The following is a 17,694-nucleotide window of genomic DNA, read 5'->3' on the forward strand; positions in this document are numbered from 1 at the left end:
AATACACAGCTCAGCAGGATTACGCAGAAGGCCAATAAAACACTGAAAACACAATTAAATATGTTTAAAGATACAAAAAGATAAAGTTAGAAACAAATGGTGTATAGGCATACTGACAAAGTCAGCAAAAATAATTGTCAAAAGACTCTTATTTATCAGTCTACAGCAGTGGTTCTCAAACAGGGGTACGTTTACCCCTAGGGAGCACATTGCAGGGGGTACTCGGAAAGATTTCACAATTAGTGTAAAGATGTCTCTAGTTCTTTTTAAGAGAGTTTTGTTTTGTTTTTTTAACAATTCACCACAAACTATCAGTAATATTGCTCAAAAAAATGCTTGTAATTTATTGAAACAAAATTATTTCATATGTAGAGGCCATTTTATCACACTTTTGACAATAGGAGACAAAAAGTAGCTACATTTTACAAAGCGAACCATATATGCTTACTATTGACCTAATCAAATAAAAGTACATGGTACTCATTTTATTTTATTTTTTAATTGTAGATTAAGCTTTAGGAAACCTATTTCACTTTGTAAAATATTAATCTAGTTCAACCAAAATGCGGTTTAAATAATTATCTGAGCTCAAACATGAACTAAAACTAATTCTAGGGTCTGGGGTCACCAGAAATTCTTGATATCAAAATGGGGTCACGGTCCAAAAAAGGTTGGTAACCACTGCACTAAATAGTGTTTCTTTCCACCTGTTCACAAAATGAGATTCTTTCAAATGTGTGTCATCACTCATTAATTCCATGTAGTTTTCTATAAGTGTTGCAGTCAAACAAAAAGGGTACTTAGATTCAGAAATAAGAAAAAAGGGGTACTTGAGCCAAAAAGGCTTGAGAACCACTGCTTTGGAGCATCAACAATTGGCCCCCAGGGTTCACAGCATTTGAAGGGTTCAGTTTTTCCATTTTTATCTCACATGATGACACTTATTTTGAAATCACAAAATGTTGAAATGCATATTTTTATTGTTTTTTTTTACCTCTAAAGATTTTACTTCAGATGATCCTCATCTGTCAAATGCAAATTAGAAAAAAAAAAGAAGTTCTGATGAACTACGGCTGGGCCCACGGAACGTCTCTCTGCGCCGGAGAGTATGTACCACGTTCTTCAGAATTCAGTCAAATGACTCGGTTTTACGGAGTTAAAAAAAAAAAAAAAAAAAAAAAAAAAGGTATACGAGAGGCTCTTGACATCTGATCATAAAATATCCATGATAAATTACAGTCCTACTCAATGAGCACTAACAGAGGGTTAGGGTTAGTCATTTGAAAAATGGGGCCCTCGTGGCACATAGAGTAATGGGCCCCATTCATATATTGGTATGCGTCAATGATTCGGTACCACCAACTGTTGCAATACTTCACTCACAAATTGCTGAAAAAAGAGGGGTCAGCCCCCAGGCCCCTAATGGAATTGTGTGAGGCATAATCGTAATCTACGTTGAATTATCTTTGAAACAATATATCACACGACTATGTTCCCATGAATTTGGGCCCCATTTTAAAAAAGGGCTCCAAGCTTCTCATATTACTTTATAGAGCATTCATACCAAACTTTTTTTTCTTTTGCCCCCCCTCCCTTCAAATCCTGATTGTTCATTTGTTTTTGTTTTTCCAATTCCACTGTGAAGCAGAGCTTTAAAAATGCATGTATGGGTTTTACTTGAGATTGTGAACATTTGGTTTGAACAGTGACAAAAAGAGATCCTTCAACACACAATACAATGAGACCACACTACAAGTTTTTTTTTTTTTTTTAATTATTTATTTATATATATTTATTCATCTCAGTTTGGTTGATATTATTTATAATCGCTGTTGTTGCACTTCAGTATTTTTGTACTCAACGAAACCAACATAAAAAACAAAAAAAATGACAAAATAATGAAGTAACTCAGAAAAGAAAGCTGGAAACCAGTGGAGCAGAGTGCCGGCTATAGCTGGGATGTGAAGAAAAGACAAGAAAAAAAAAATAATCAAGGGTTGGAAGAGTTAAGACAGAAAGAGGCTTTAGGATGTGATGAAAAGACTGTCAGTCTAATCAGGCAGGTGTGTGCAAAGCAGGGGTTTTATTTCGTCCTCGGTAACTTCTCAACTGCGTGTAGTGCTTTGCATTCTGAGAGCATCATCTCCTAATTCTTCTACTTATTTCCCTTTTCCAAAACACCAACCTCTCTATTCCAGTTACCAGAACTTGGCTTGGTGTAAACAATAAAAACAGAAAGATCTGAAGGACTTAATGAGAGCTGATACCAATGAGAGGCGGAGTTTTGGAAACCACTTCTGTTCACATGTGCTCAGTCTTTCTTAATCAGAACCAGATTTGCGAAAAACAAAACCCCTTCACCACATTTGGATGTGCTTGAGAGTCAGTTTACAGGAGCCAACATGCTGCAAAATGAAAAGCACAAGCACTTTTCTCTGCTGTGTGCTGAGGAAAAACCAAGTCCACTGTGCAGTGGGAACGCATTCAGGTCTCTTTGCTGCTGGCACGACAATGACTCAAGATATTGTAAATAAGAGAAACAAGCAGGTTTTCCACGATTGAATCATTCAAAAACGCAAAACAGGAGGTTTTCAGAAGGTCTTCCACTGTGGTCCAGAGAGTGCTGGTACCACTCCCAGTTACTGCCCCAGTATGTTGGGTTTGTATTGTAAAATGCATTCCTTTTCAGTCTTTTAACAGTTTGGAGGTTCGTCCTGGTGATTCCTCCAACTCCATCAACAAGGTAAAGAATAGCAAAGGTTGGGCAAATCAAGGACGATAGGCGGGTCTCCTTCCTATTGGTTGTCATAGTAACGTAGTTAACTGAGGGTAGAAAGCGGCAGGAGGATCACAGGAGACAGATGAGAGATTACAAAAAAGTTGGGTTGTCCGTCTTCACACTTGTGATGCTTAGGATGATATGTCGGCTATTTTACAAGATATACCCTTGTTTTGTCTCTTTTTTTCGTCTTCTTCTTCTTCTTTTAAGGAGCATCAAGTCTGTGTAGCACCCGATCCACAACCCACAAAGCATATTATCCCTGTACGGCCCACCACAGCCCGCTCAAACAGAAACATGAGCCTCCACATGAATGATAAGGACAAAAGTCACGACGACTTCAATTGAAATTATACTTTTAAAAGCAACACAGACATAATTACGCTCTTCTTATTCAAGTGTTTCAATAGAAGATTCAAACAAATAAGAACAACAATCGTTTCTAAATGACACAGAGTGCGGCGTCTCTCTTCTGTCCTCTTTTGGCTATAGGAATCTCAAGATTCGTAAAACATTCGCAAAAAACAAACCGAAGAAAATCTCACGAACATAAAAAATAAAATAAAAATGATTAACATTACAGATATAAAAAAGCCTCCTGAATGACATCTAAAACAGTGACAGAACAGGAAAAAAAAAAAAAACATATTTTAATACAGTAATTGCAATAGAGCTCTATACATAACATGTCATCACTGTACAAGGAAAAAAGCAGATGCCTGGTAAACTACCCACAATGCAATACAGTCACTGAGATGGGAACGTGAGGATGGAGAAGATGGAAGAGCGAGAGAGGAACTGCAGAGGAGCAGAAACAACAGGGGGGGTTGGGGGGGGGGACCCAAAGTGCAGATTTACTAAAGTCGTCAAAGAGCAATGTTGTCTTCCTCACAACACACAGAGCTGTTTGCTTTGAATAATAATATTTATATATATATATTTTTTTAATAATAAATCTTCTTTTACAGTAACCAGTAACGATTAGATATTGACCGTAATGCCTACTTGGACATCAGCTGTGAAAGGAAGTGTGACACCAGAGGAAAAGAAGAAGACACAGAGGAGATAGAGCTGGTTTGTCCTGTGCCACGTCACGGAGCTCCACCTTTGGATTGAACGCTTGTCTACAATTTACCCAAAAGCCCCGCCTCCAACTGGCTGAAGGCTCCTGCTGCTGATGTTTCAGGCAATTGAGAAAGAGGAGGAGTTTGGCCACACCCCCGAGCTTGGCTTCTTCTCACTCAAACCTCACGTGAATACTTTAGGTTTGTGGCAGCAGTGTTTCTTTGTGTGTATCATTGGTTTGGACGCTTTAGCCTGCGAGGCACAGAATGAAGACAGCCAACAGAGGAGGGGGGCAAGGCATGGGGCGTGGCGTAACCCCAATCAAACCATGATGCTGGAGCACTGAAGCCTTCACCTGTCTATTGTCTACACCCACCCTGACTCCACCCCTCCTCCTCTCTGTAGACCCACCCCCCCACCCCAAGGAGACACACAGATGGACATGGAGCGCTTCCGTTTGGGTGGACGACAGTAGTTTGGCGTGATGCTGCTCAACTCAAGTCAACACAATTCGGGATGGCTGATATGGACCGACTTGCACAGGATTCCTACGCTCCTACAGAGGGACAACCAACAGTTAGCACCATTCAACACATCACTGCTAATCACTGACAGCACCAGAAACATTCAGTTACAGCCCTTTGTGCAAAGAAAATACACAGTCTACAGCCAATACGATCCTGTGATCATTTACACACAGTAATAAGCAGCAAAGAGAAAATTAGCAGCAAACCATCGTTGTGTCAGGGATGCTCAAGTCTGGTCCTCAAGAGCTCCTATCCAGCATGTTCTAGAACTTTCTGCTAAGATGATACTAATCTAATAAGTTATATTAGATCTAATAAATCACATGAGATCTATAAACCCAATCTATTCAATTAATAAGAATGATTATATATAAGTTCATAAAAAATATACACATATATTAGGAGTGGTGAAATGATTCATCTTTACGATGCATTGAGATGCAGTGACATAACATAATTAATTAGTGTTGTAATGTTTTGTTAGTGTTTGCAGCCAGACAATAAATAAAATTAAAAAAATTAAAAATAAAAACATGCCGTCCCATTGAATTGTGGGAAAATGAGTCCAGTGTAGTATGATAAAGAGTCAAAAAGTTAGAGAAAATGATTAAAAAATGTACCTATTATCATTAAAGCGGATATCTGGACACATTTTGGATTTTATGAACGTAACGGGGGAAGCCCGTGCTTCACTTCCTGTTACAGATTTCAGTGTTTTTAAGGACATGCTCAAGACCCACCCGTCAAATTAGCTTTTAACTAATTATTCATTTTAAGATTATCTATTTTGTTGTTTTTATAGTTTTAGGATGATCTTTTTATGTTGTTTTTATAGTTTTAAGATGATCTTTGATGTTTTTATAGTTTTAAGATGATCTTTTTATGTTGTTTTTATAGTTTTAAGATGATCTTTTATGTTGTTTTTATAGTTTTCGGATGATATTTTTTGTTGTCTTTTATGATTACTATGCCAGCATTTCCTGAAATGGAGCCCTCTGCACTGGGGGCTGTGGGTGGGCCGTGGCTGCAGTGGTGCTGTCTCGTGGCCCTCAGTGATAGTGAATAGCTTTTGCTATTTTGCGGCACAGGGAGCTGTCTCGGCGTCCTGTGCCCTGCTCCTGGTGCAGATGGCTCCTCACCTAGATCCACCTGTACCCAGCCATGTTCCATAATGTATGTGCCATTGTCAGTGGTGGATGGGGTTTGGATGGGGTGGGTGTTTTTAACTTTGTAAAAGTACTTTCAGCTGCATTCTTTGTATGAAAAGCGCTTTTTATAAATAAAGATTGATTGGATTTTTGCTTTGTGAGCATCTTCACAGCCTTCCCTCTGTAATGAAGCCAAAGCCTAGGTAACCCCCAATTCCCACTGGATACAGGTCCGCTGCGTCTCCACCACACCAGCGGAGCAGAAAGGTTCACACTTTAGTCTATGTGTTCATTTCCACCATCCCAGCTCCGACAGTCCGGAGTCCTCCGGCAGAAATACGCAGGACTTCTATTTCTGGGGGATGCCGGAGCATGACACAGCAACTCAGCACAGAGAAAATATAGCAAAACAGGAAGAATCGTTGGCATGATGATCGTAATCGAATCGTAAGACCAGTGAAGATACAGGGCTCTGATATATGTAAAATAAATGATTAAATATAAAATGTCTAATCTAATCGAATAATAGTCTTTAATAATAATAATCCAATGATGGCCTAATGATGGTATCGTCGTGCAGGTGTACAGAAAGCCTGATAACAAGCTACCCTTTACTATCAGGTGTGGTGGACCAGGGGAGCATCTCAAACAAGCAGGAAAGAGGTTTTCAAGGACTGGACTTGTGCACCCCATGACACTGAATGTTAGTCGGGGCTATTTTAGTCAGAGCTGCTATTGGAAGGACTGAAACACATACACAAAGAAGTCAAAAAGCCAAATTACATCCACAAATGGTAGAGTTGTGTGTGTGTGTGTGTGTGTGTGTGTGTGTGTGTGTGTGTGTGTGTGTGTGTGTGTGTGTGTTGGTCCGTACCAGGGCTAAACTCCAGCCTGCTCCATGCTGTACTGCAGGTCTGGGGGCTTGTAGCTGAGGAGCATGTCACTGGTGCAGGAGGAAGGATAGCAGGTTGCTGCATGGAGCTCTCCGTCCACATCACACACTGCAGCACAAACACAGTCTGTTAGTGCTTTGGCCCTCACGCAGCGTTCTTCAGAAGTGGATTACTCACCAGAGTCTTCCCGCTGGTGCAGCTGCTGGCTTCCAGTCAGAGATGTTTGGCTGAGGATGTCCGACATGCGGGCCGAGCTCAGAGCTTTACCAGCCAGCAGACTCATCCCAGACATGGGCTCTGCCTGATCCTGCAACACAAAACAAACACAAACAACTGATGGTTCCTAATCAACAGGTGCCACAATATCAGGTGACCCCAGAGGCTTTTTTTTTTTCTTGAATTACTTTTTGATCATGTTTATTAAAGTGTGTTACAAACACAGAGTAGCCAGTACACAGTGACAAGTGCGCCATTTCATTTGAAATAGATTTATATTTGGGAATGTTTATGTATAGGATAGTTATTTGATATTTACTGTGTATTTGAAAAAGAATAATTAATAGACATTTCAGGTGACCCCACATGGGGTTCCGACCCCAAAGTTGAAAAACACTGATTTAAAGTGTTGCTTAACTAAATCTTTTATACTTTACTCTGTGTTCCCCACATCTTTTAGCTGTCAGGCTGCCCTTATACACACTCAAAAACTGGTGAAATAATTTCTGTTTATTAATGTTCAAATTTTAAAATAAGATTTTTTTACAATCCATTTACAAAATGTAAAAAAAAGTAAAAGAACAAAAAAAACATCCACCTAACATTAATTACCATATTCGTGTTACCCCCTTTTGCTTGAAACTGCATTAATTCAGGGATTTTATCAGAGTTGGCAAAGTTGGGAGCATTTTTGAAAAAAAATTCAATAAATAACCGATTAGCATTAATATATTGCTTGTAAAATAGTTAATCAAATTAAAAAAGCTGTAATATCTTTATCTCACAATTGGATTTTGTTGGAAGGCAGGGGAGGAAACCACATATCTTCACATAATGAAGCTTCTGGAACACTTTAGTTTAATTTAATTTAGGTCCTTTTATCTGAGCGTACACAGAATAGCACAGTGCAGTAAATCTGAAAGTGAAATCAAACTTCCTTACGTAGGCGTCGTCACACGTCTGGATGGTGTGGTGACGCTGTAGCTGTCCTCTGGATCGATACGTCTCTGCCTGGGCTCCTCGTGAGTAACCTTCTCCATTATGGCCAGGCACCTCCATGGCCTGCCCGGGGGTCCTGCACTCCACGTGCTCAGATTCTGAAGGAAAACATTTTTTTTGGTCCACATGCTTCTGATCTGATTTCCACACTCATGTATAGAAAGGAAAGCCACGGTTGCATTAAGTTATTCTGAATCAATTATTCCAAATTAAAATTTTTGGAATGAAAGTGTTTTGTTTCGTGTTTACATGGAAATAGTAATTCCGAATTGAGGTTTACATGGAAAACAGGTTTATGCGGCTTCATTCAATTCCGCTTTAGGTCTGGGGGTTGGGAAGGGTTCTGATTAGACAGGGGGCAAACGTGACACATCACATCTATTGGGAAAAAACACAACACATCTGTAATTTTCGGCTACAGCATAGAAGACTACATCATAAGAACTGTTTTCACTTTTATTTTGATTGTAGTTTTGAAGCAGCAGCTCAACAATAACATTGTTTGACTTTGGTCAGCTGAGCAGGAGAAGGAGATAGAGTACTGCTCTACCTCCACTATACAGGACGTTGAGTGAAAGGATAACTTTATAATGACCCGCATGTCATGTGGGTCATTTGGTGCAAGGCTTCATGTTCCAGATGAAGTCCGTTTTGTCTGCAGATGTCTGTGTGTGTGTAATAAGTCCATGTGTCCGGGTTAATGTCCGCATGTTGATGCTTCAGTCCATCCTCTCTGTATTATATCTATGTCTTCTAAGGCTCCTGTGCGGAATGCCATCCTGGATTATGTCATCACCTCGCGTCATCACAACAGGAGCATGCCCAGAACGCCAGAATTAAAGCTGCAGTATATAGAATCCTCTCTCCAATCCGTTTTGAAACACAACCACCCTTTCCGGTGTATTTTGTGAACGCCCTCAGCGACTTTTTTCTCAATAAACTAGTGACAAATGTATGAACTTTATCTCGTGTTATTGGATATTGTTCTGGTGTTTTAGAGACTCTGATATGAATGTACGTATCACTGTAGTTACTCCCCTGAGCAGTGGCTGCTGCTGTCCAGTTGATGCTGAAGTTCCCAGCAGTGAACACTCGACCAGAGCATTTGTAGAACTAAGTGGACTATTGAATGTCACGATGGTGAGAGAAAACGATAAAAAAAAAACGGCGCAAGCGGTTTGACTCGGCATGTCTGGGAGGAGGAGCAAGTTGCGTGTGTGGAGAATGACGGGGGAAAGACTTGGAGGAATGCCAAAATACAGTTAGCAAACCATTCAACTCTGACCCAGATAGCAAAAATAATAACAATTTTGCCAACAAAAGCCCAGTCTCTGTTGTTTTTGAAGTTTTACAGAAGGAAACCAATGTTGAGGTGTTCCTAAAGCAAAAAAAAAAAATTGCTTAAAGTCACTGACAAGTTTTTTCAGAAAAAGCCTTTTTTCTCAGCTTTTTGTCACAAACCGGCGATTTGTGTGAAACTTGCCTCTATTCAACTGCTAACTATGGAAGAACGAAACAAGCTATAAACACAAAAAAAAGTAGAGTCTAATCATTCAGAATCTGATTTCAGATTGTCATAATACAAAATATTTTGTGGATCTTGAAAAATCAGTGAAAATCAGCTAAAACACCTGGCACTGAAAATGGCTGGCAGTCAATGAGTTAAAGATGATTTGGGATTTTTGACCAAATTATGCCAAAAATTAACATACTGCAGCTTTAACTTAAAGGTTTACAAGATCGAGGAAATATTTAATTAAAAATCGGAATAAACAGATTTAAGTTTAATTCAGAATTACCATTTGTATTCAGAAATGAGAGTTTACAAGGTCAGTTAAAAGAGGATTTACTGTTTATTCTGAATTAAAGGGGAATTAAAGCTCTCATGTAAACGTGACCATTGTTGTGATGTCTCACCTCTGCTTGCTGGAGCATTCCTGATATAGCCGGCATGTCTGTGTGTGGGGGAGGTGAAGGGTGGGGTTCCTCCCCGTGGAGGCCCCAGCAGCTCATGTGCCTCCCCTGCCTTGGCCAGCAGACCTTCATGTGGATGGTGGTAGGCAGCAGGACCCTCGTCCTCCTCCATGCTCTCTGAGTGAGGTAAGCTGGGGCAGGGCTGCTGCTGCTGCTGGGGCACATCTGGCTGTCGGATCTGCAGCAGGTGGTGGTAGTGCTGCCCTGGGGGGGCGCCTTGTGATGCTGGTGGATCCAAATTCTCTCCTTGGCTTAGCTGGCGGAGCAGCAGCACATCTCCGTACTCTTGGGGTGCACCGCTGGGTGAGGTGGAGGGAACTTGGCACTGCCGAGGGCTCTGCCTCTTCAGCAGGGCGGCGAGGTCCTGGGGGGGGAGCCTGGGGTCAGTGTGGCCCGTTAAAGAGTGGCGTGGGGAGAGTAGGCCCTGCAGGGTGGGCGTGACGTGCTGCTGTGGGGGACGGTAGTCCAAAGGTGTTGGAGAGAGCAGAGCCTGCTGTAGTGTTGAAGGAGCTCCATAGCCGCCACCCCCCACCGCTCCAGTCTGGAAACCCTCCAATCCAGGGACTTTGAGGGAGGTCCCCTGCAGGTAGGGGCAGTAGGAGCCAACCACTCCAGATGCTCCTCGGGAGGCGGGGTCACCGGAAAACAGGTGAGGGTTAAACTGGACTTGGTCAAAGCCTGAAGAGAAGCGACCAAGGCTGCGACTAAACAGTAAAATAAAAAAAGACAAAACCTCAGCAAACGTAAAACAATGCAGACAAAATGTTAAACCTCTACAGTACATTCCTTAACTTTACACACCACACAAAGAGCCTAACAAACACAGTGTGGTCCAGGTTCAGGTGTTCACTGAGAGCTGCACCAACATTTCAAAGAGCGACACCTTAAGCTTTTTACAAACTTCAAAGGAACAGACACGTTTGTCAGCTAGAAACTTGTTTGATTGGTCCGAAATCTGATCTAAGCCTGGTTAGGTTTATAGTGTTCCTGAGTCGATCAATATACAATGTGCACGCGTGCTGAGAGAACAATGTGATCTGACGAATACTACCTTCACTTCTGCATGAGCAAAAGCTCAACTCTGATCACTTTAAGCAGCTTTACTACTTATATCTGGTTATGGGAGTTGTTGCCATGTGTACAATCTGTGTGGCTGATAAAAACAACCGACTTAGGAAATGTCCCGATATAGTATACATCCGGGTATTTCTCGCGTACTCAATCTATTCATGCTATCTAATGTGAACGCACTACATACTCATTTTGAGTACGAGTAATACGTTAACAGCGCGATTTTCAACACAGTCTTTGTATCAGTGCTTTTTCACTTTATGTCAAAGCGCCTTGGTGCCGTAACCGTCAGTCAAAAACAGTTCCCTGTTCTCTAGAAGTGTGTAAAACCTCTAATAAAGCAGGTGCCTCCAGTTAGTGACATTTTCTCTCAGTGAAGAGACTGTTTTTGGGTGATGAAAAAGAGGAAAAGGATGACTGCTCTTCTAATGGAGCTGCAGAGACACTGAAATCCAAAAACTCACCCAGATACACAGAGGTCCAACGCTTTGTGAAAGACAGACTCTCAACAAAGTTAAAACCAGTGATAATGTTTCAAATCCCATTAACATGCAAGTCATACGTTTCAAAGTGCAGGCAGTGTTCAGATTAAAAGACAAGTTTCACACACAAAATAAACAAAGTCAGTCAGTCATTCAGTCATTTTTTTAAAAAAATGACTTCACCTCCACACCAATAGGTGGTGCTGATGTGTTTTGTATCTACAATGGAACAGAGACGAGAAGGAGGCTCGAATAGATGTTGCTTAATTTCACGTTGAGGGATTATATTTACACGTATTGTGTTCAGATCAGATCAGCACCAAACAAACTAATCAAGGATTGGTTGGTGAAACAAGATTTGATAGAAAAAAAATGCTGATATGAAACACAAATTATACAAGGTCAGGGTTCAGGAAACTGACTTTATACTTCACATGAACAAAGTAAGCATCAGTAGAGTAAAGTGATTGACCAATTAGATGCTCCACTTAAACAAATTTACTGAATTCCTTGAATTGTTTATCAGTTTTAAGGCACATGAGAAGGTTTTAGTTCTATTAAACTGTTCTACCGCAGTGGTTCTCAACTGACTTGGCTTAGGGACCCACCATCAACCCTTATAAATAAGCTGCAACACAAGCTAATGATTTTTATTTTTTTTCAATTTAGTCAGGGTTGGGGTCAATTACATTTTTCAGTTACAATTACATTTACAATTATCCATGTTCAATTACAATTCAGTTACTATTACAGTGACGGGTGCATTTTTCCCCAATTACAATTCAATTATGATTATTATTTTTCCCCATATGTCAATTACAGTTATGTTATCAATTACAATGAATCAGAATTACTGAAAAACATAACCTTCCTCTTGTGTTAGCTTTCTGTTAGCATCTCTTATGATAAAGGGTCACTTTTGACCCACGTCTTAATTGAAAATTAAAAATATACTAATTAATGTTATTATGTAATTTGTTTCTCATTCCAAGTTTTGTGCTAAATTAAATTATAATTGGCAGATTTTATAGAATTTTCATGCCACTTACAATGACAAAGTCAATTATCATTTTAGTTCAGGGGCCAAATAGGGGGCAGTTTGATCTCAAGTGGGCCACAAATTTTATGCGGGAAAACAAGTAATTTTGACATTTTTGTGCCATAGTTTGCACTTTTACGAATTTATAAAATACTGAATATGTAAGAAACCGGTAACATCCAAGCAATAAGTTACAGTTATCAGTCCCAACAGGATCTTTACTTTAAATTTCCTAGATTTTATAACCAATTTCTATTTAATTAAGGGAAATATTGTGTAATTATTTGAGGAAAATTGAAGGATTTTGTAAGAATTATGAGTTTAACATTAAAAATGACTGCAATCATGCAATATAAATATTGAGAAAACTATGAGCACCTGCAAATATTGTTGAGTTTCATTTACACAATGATTCATGCTTTCGCTGTCATTTTTACTTTCTCCTAGGGGCCAAATTGGATACTCCAAAGGGCCGGATTTGGCCCCCGGGCCATGAGTTTGACACATGTGATCTAAACTCTTACAATTACAACAGCAACAGATTTTTTAAATTACAAGTATATTTTTGCCATAATTGTAATTAATTATCAATTACACAATTGAACCCAACCCTGCAGTTCGTACACAATATGTATCATAAAATCACTGCATTAGGCTTACTTAATAATGTGTTGAATAAAGCTGTGGGTTTTACTAAAAAAAACATTTTTTTTCACTTTAAAATATTATTTCTTCATATATTTTTTATGCATATACAAAAACCCCACAAATATTAAAACATGGAACATATTGACAAAGTAGAAAAACGTATTACTGCCCCCTACTGTTGGGGGTGAGATTAAATGGCACCGATATCTCTTTTGAAATCGAAGCACTTTTTTTTGTTGTTTTCTAGAAACTGGTTCGCGACCCACTTTTGGGTCCTGACCCACCAGTTTAGAACCTCTGTTTTACTGTATAGAAAGATTTACAGAGACATTTGAAAGGTTTCTGGATTACTTTGTGGGAAGAAAAAGAAAATAGGTTAAAAAAATTACAAAACGTTGCTCTTAGTTGGTGGCCATCCGTACAGTTTGTGGTCAGGTGTGTGAAATGCACACAAAACAAAACAAAAGCATGGAATTGCTTCAAGTGATGAGGTTATGGAAGCTAAGGAGTGAAAACCAAACTAAAAGGCAGAAGAAGAAACAAACAGTCCATGAAGTTTGCTGTTGGCCTCCACAGGCAGGTGTGACGACTGGATCAGGAGGAAGGGAGGGTCACCTGTGCATTTCAGCGTTGTCTGCGCTCAGCTGTTTCCCCAGGACTCTGTGATTTCCTGGCGTGGCCAGAAAACCGCCCTGCCTTTGGGCTGCCGCGGCTAGCTCCACCTCCTGCACCTGTATGGTCACCTGCATCATCAGAGAGAAAACTGCAGCTAAATGTCTCACATCTGAGGACAAATCCAGAGCAAGTACCTGATATAATGAATATAACCACAACAACTTTCATCATCTTACTCTTTAAAATTCACTGTTATAAAAATGGAGGCGCTTCTTTCAGCACAGCACCTGACTGCTAGCAAACACAAAACAAGCTATGAGTGGCATTGTGCAGAGACCTGCTGTTGCTGAGGTACGCCCTGCGCCAATGGAACCGTGGGACGGGCAGATGTTGCTTGTGGATTGGTTGGCAGACCCACTCGAGGCAGGCTGGTGGGAGGCGGGCTGCCACTCTGGCCCTGGAACATGCTGGGGGCAGCATGCTGGTACGACACCGACGACTGACCTCCTGGAAACCCAACAAAGAAAAAACAATCAGTTACGTTCAATATAATATATACGATCCATGTAAACTTATAATTATATATTGTGTCTGCTCAAAAGGGAGTGGGAAGAAGAAAGACTGATTTATTCCCATCCCCATTTCTTAATCATACAAGTTTCATTATATTGCTTCTGTCTGTTTGGACTTCTAGGAATACACAATAAGTACTAAACAAAAAAGGGAAAAAAAACTGACTAATATTCAGTAACTAAGATATACAAAGCGCAATTCTCAGGGCAAAGCTAAAATGTATACTTATGTTGAAAAATGTCATTAAAGCTGGGGTACTCGATTTATTTTCAATTAAAAAAAAAATTAAAAAAATTATTAGCATCATGTAGTATATTGTAAAATAACAATTTCTGAAAAAATTCTACGACTGCGTGCCGTCTGTGCCTTATCATTAATCATTTTAGTTAAATAGTTTAATAAAACCCTGGAAGACAAAATCTTGGCGGTCACCCCCTCCAGCTCCAATTACAGGATTTAGAGAAAGGAGGGATGAGCAGAGCCCACGAAGGAGCCTCCTTATTGGCTGCCGCGATATATAGTGAAGTGTGCACAGTGCAAACTTGTTTTCAGTCTTGGACTAACTTTGGACACGCAAGTGGTTGTTTTCCTTCTCGACAGGTCATCTAATGTTCCATTTTCCAATATTTTGTGTGCGTCCTTTTGCGTAGATAGTTTTAAGGTGTTGTCTTTCCTCCACAACAGGCAGAATCACTGTTTTCTATATCCAATGATGGTGACGACCTGTGCTTCTTCTCAGTCAGTCTTGGTTCCCAATATTTTTCATTTTATCTGTAAATGTATCCATTTGTAAATTAAGTGAATAAGTAATTTGTTCTATTTGATATATTTAATTCACTGTGTCTAATCAGAAGCAGAATTCCTTTATTAATCCCAGGGAGAAATTGCTATCAGGGTTGGGTCAATTACATTTTTCGATTGCATCTTCAATTATCCATGTTCAATTACAACTAAATTATGATTACGGTGAGAAGCATTTTAAATTTATTATTTATCCACTGAAAGTCAAATTCAATTACGTTCTCAATTACTAAAGTTCAATTTCAATTAATCACAATTACTGATGCTTTAACAAATAACCCCATGAAACTTAATCTTCCTCTTGTGTTAGCTTCCTGATATCTTATGATAACAGATCAGTTTTGACCCATGTCTTAAATCAGCTGTAAAATACACTAAAAGAATATCGTCTTTCATCCAATTTATTTATCATCTCTTTGTTACCTTGTTAGACTTCCTTATCCATAAAAATATTGGTATTAATGTCGTTGGTGTGGGGGCCAAAGCCTTTTTTGTCAGTATTTTTCCCTCAATTTAAACTTTTAAGCCCTTCGTCCTCAGCCATTCTTCAACCAATTTCAACCCATTTAAACTTTTTTCACCTTTTTCAACCTAATTGCTAATGTTCAGCTATTGCTAGGTGAATGCTAATGTTAGGCTAATGCTATTGCTAGGCTAATGTTAATGCTAGGCTAATGGAATGCTAATGCTATGCTAATGCAAATGCCATGCCAAGGCTATTTTTAATCTTAATGCTTAATGTTAGCTATTGCTAATGCTAAGCTAATGCAGTACAAAGTGGGCCAGCACTTGCATCCTCACTTCCATTTTCTTCAGGAAATGCAAATATTCTAGTTTACTTTGTGTTGTTCTCAGCCCGATTTAAGGTTCTGCGTAAAATCCCCTGCCATAAACGCACGCAGGCGTAGACCCCCTCCCCTGTAACCTTACGTGCGACTACCCGGTAGTCAGCTAGGGCTGTGATTGGTCAGCTCCAAACCTCAGCCCCAATCACTGCCTTTTCCAGTCAACACCGACATGTCTGGGTCCCCTCACCCCAGCGTGACTGTTGACCGGAGCAATTGACGGTCTGCTCGATACACTTTTATACTTTGTTTACAAGGTTCCTATGTTTATATTGAAAAACACAGAGCACGTTTTGAAACCGTCGTTTTAATGTTTGTGTCCAACAAAACATGGTTTGGTACAGTAGGCAAGTAATAATCCAGAAATAAATTACATTTTATAGTGCTTAATTAACATAAAACATATTTTTCTGTGACTGGAAGATAAACAAGGGCTTTTTAATGCTCATTTGTAACAACAACAACACAGCCACAACCACCTAGTGGCAGGGCAGCCAATCGCATAGCGAGGTGTTCCCTCTACGCAGAAGTACATGGGCCAACCACTGCGTCACGTTGACGCATGCTCCCAGCGTAGGTTCTGACGCTGAACCTTAAACCAGGCTTTATTCCCCCAGTAAGTCACTCTGTGTCCTATAACCATCATTAAATCCAAGTATAAGTAAACTTAAGTGTGAGGTCAGTGACGCTTGGTTGTGATCAATCAGTGTCTGATTGATATTTTACTGTCTCTGCAACCACTCATCTTTCATTATGTAAAATACTAATGCAGTGAAGCAACGGTATTACTAACCATGCCCTTGCATCATGCCTGCAGAGCCAGGCGGAGGACTCTGATTGGGCTGCCGGAAAAGATGGTTGCTGGGATGTGTAGGCGGAGGGCTGGAGGGCTGGATGTGCAACCTGAGGGAGGGAAGGACAGAGTGGGAGAGGAGAAGAGCAGCACAACAATGATGTAACACGGGTCGATTGCATGCACCCCGGTATCGTGTTCATTGTTTGAAGTTCAGGAACAGATGAGTAATACTTGATTGTGTGCGTGTGTGCGTGTGTACCTCTGAAGCTGGTGGGTTAAATGACTTGGCTGGCTCTCCCCATGGCCCAAAGACAGACCCTGAAGGTTGAGAAACACAACATTTGCATCATAGAACAAAGGGGCAAATAAAACAAAAAAACACAAACTGAAGACTAATTAAAAGACATACAAAACATCCAAACATCAAGAGGAAGCTTGTTGTCAGCTTATACGAGAGCCCTATTGCATAGAATATCTGAAGAAATGAAATTAAACTTAAAAATATCTTTTACTGCTTTTCATGAATTTAAATTGTTCCTTTGTGCATATGCAAAAATGTAATCATCTAATTAATACTTGTTGATGTATTTTATGTGTCAGGCTTGGCTGAAAAGGTTTTGTCTTTAATATTTATGTTGTGTTTTTGATTCTTTTAGAGCCTACACTACAAAGCTAAATAATTATATCCTGGATTTATCTCCGTTAGTGGGCTTCACCTAACCAAACATTCTCCGTCAGACTGAAGCTGTCCTACGAATCTCGATTACAACTCACTAAGTTAAAAGAGGTGATTTCAGCCTGGCTGCGTGTGCGCTCTAGTGACAGAGGAGGAGATTACAGCGTCAAAATCACGAATAAACAGGAGAGCGATTGAGGAATAATTCTTTAAAAATATGAAGAATTAAAATCAATAATTTAGAATAAAAACAACACTGTTGCTACAGTAAAAGCAGCAACAAACGAATGCAGGAATTGATGAGTGTTAATACTTAAATTAGTGAGATTATAAATGGAGAATAAACAGACACTTTGATCACTTTCACTCTGTCTGTGGCTCTGACGCTGCATTCATACAGATCAGCCTACATCATAAGGTGGACAATATTTATATTTTCTATAATCTTACAGGACTGAAGCTCTCAGCGTCACCACAGAATACATTAATTATTTATTTATTCGTTCATTTATCGGTCTGAAAGCGCTCGATGCATGCAGGCTTTATC

General features: G+C 39.8%; 1 protein-coding gene across 3 annotated transcripts in view; it reads right to left on the minus strand.

Moving 5' to 3' along the window:
- Positions 1–2,807: 2,807 nt before the first annotated feature.
- The window catches only part of sik3 (SIK family kinase 3), a 57,802-nt gene continuing 42,915 nt past the window's right edge, over positions 2,808–17,694 (minus strand). For 2 of the 3 annotated variants that reach the window (XM_028465449.1, XM_028465447.1), the window contains 9 exons: positions 16,731–16,789; positions 16,469–16,578; positions 13,794–13,963; positions 13,457–13,584; positions 9,545–10,305; positions 7,571–7,725; positions 6,590–6,719; positions 6,394–6,520; positions 2,808–4,400 (listed from right to left, as the gene is read on the minus strand). In XM_028465449.1, the coding sequence (XP_028321250.1) occupies positions 6,399–6,520; positions 6,590–6,719; positions 7,571–7,725; positions 9,545–10,305; positions 13,457–13,584; positions 13,794–13,963; positions 16,469–16,578; positions 16,731–16,789 (1,635 nt within the window). In that variant the 3' untranslated portion in view covers positions 2,808–4,400; positions 6,394–6,398. Of the gene's footprint in view, positions 4,401–5,270; positions 6,346–6,383; positions 6,521–6,589; positions 6,720–7,570; positions 7,726–9,544; positions 10,306–13,456; positions 13,585–13,793; positions 13,964–16,468; positions 16,579–16,730; positions 16,790–17,694 lie in introns of those variants that run through there. The other variant, XM_028465448.1, reaches the window with a different exon arrangement.

This window comes from Gouania willdenowi, chromosome 13 (genome assembly GCF_900634775.1).
Source record: "Gouania willdenowi chromosome 13, fGouWil2.1, whole genome shotgun sequence".
NCBI lineage: Eukaryota > Metazoa > Chordata > Actinopteri > Blenniiformes > Gobiesocidae > Gouania > Gouania willdenowi.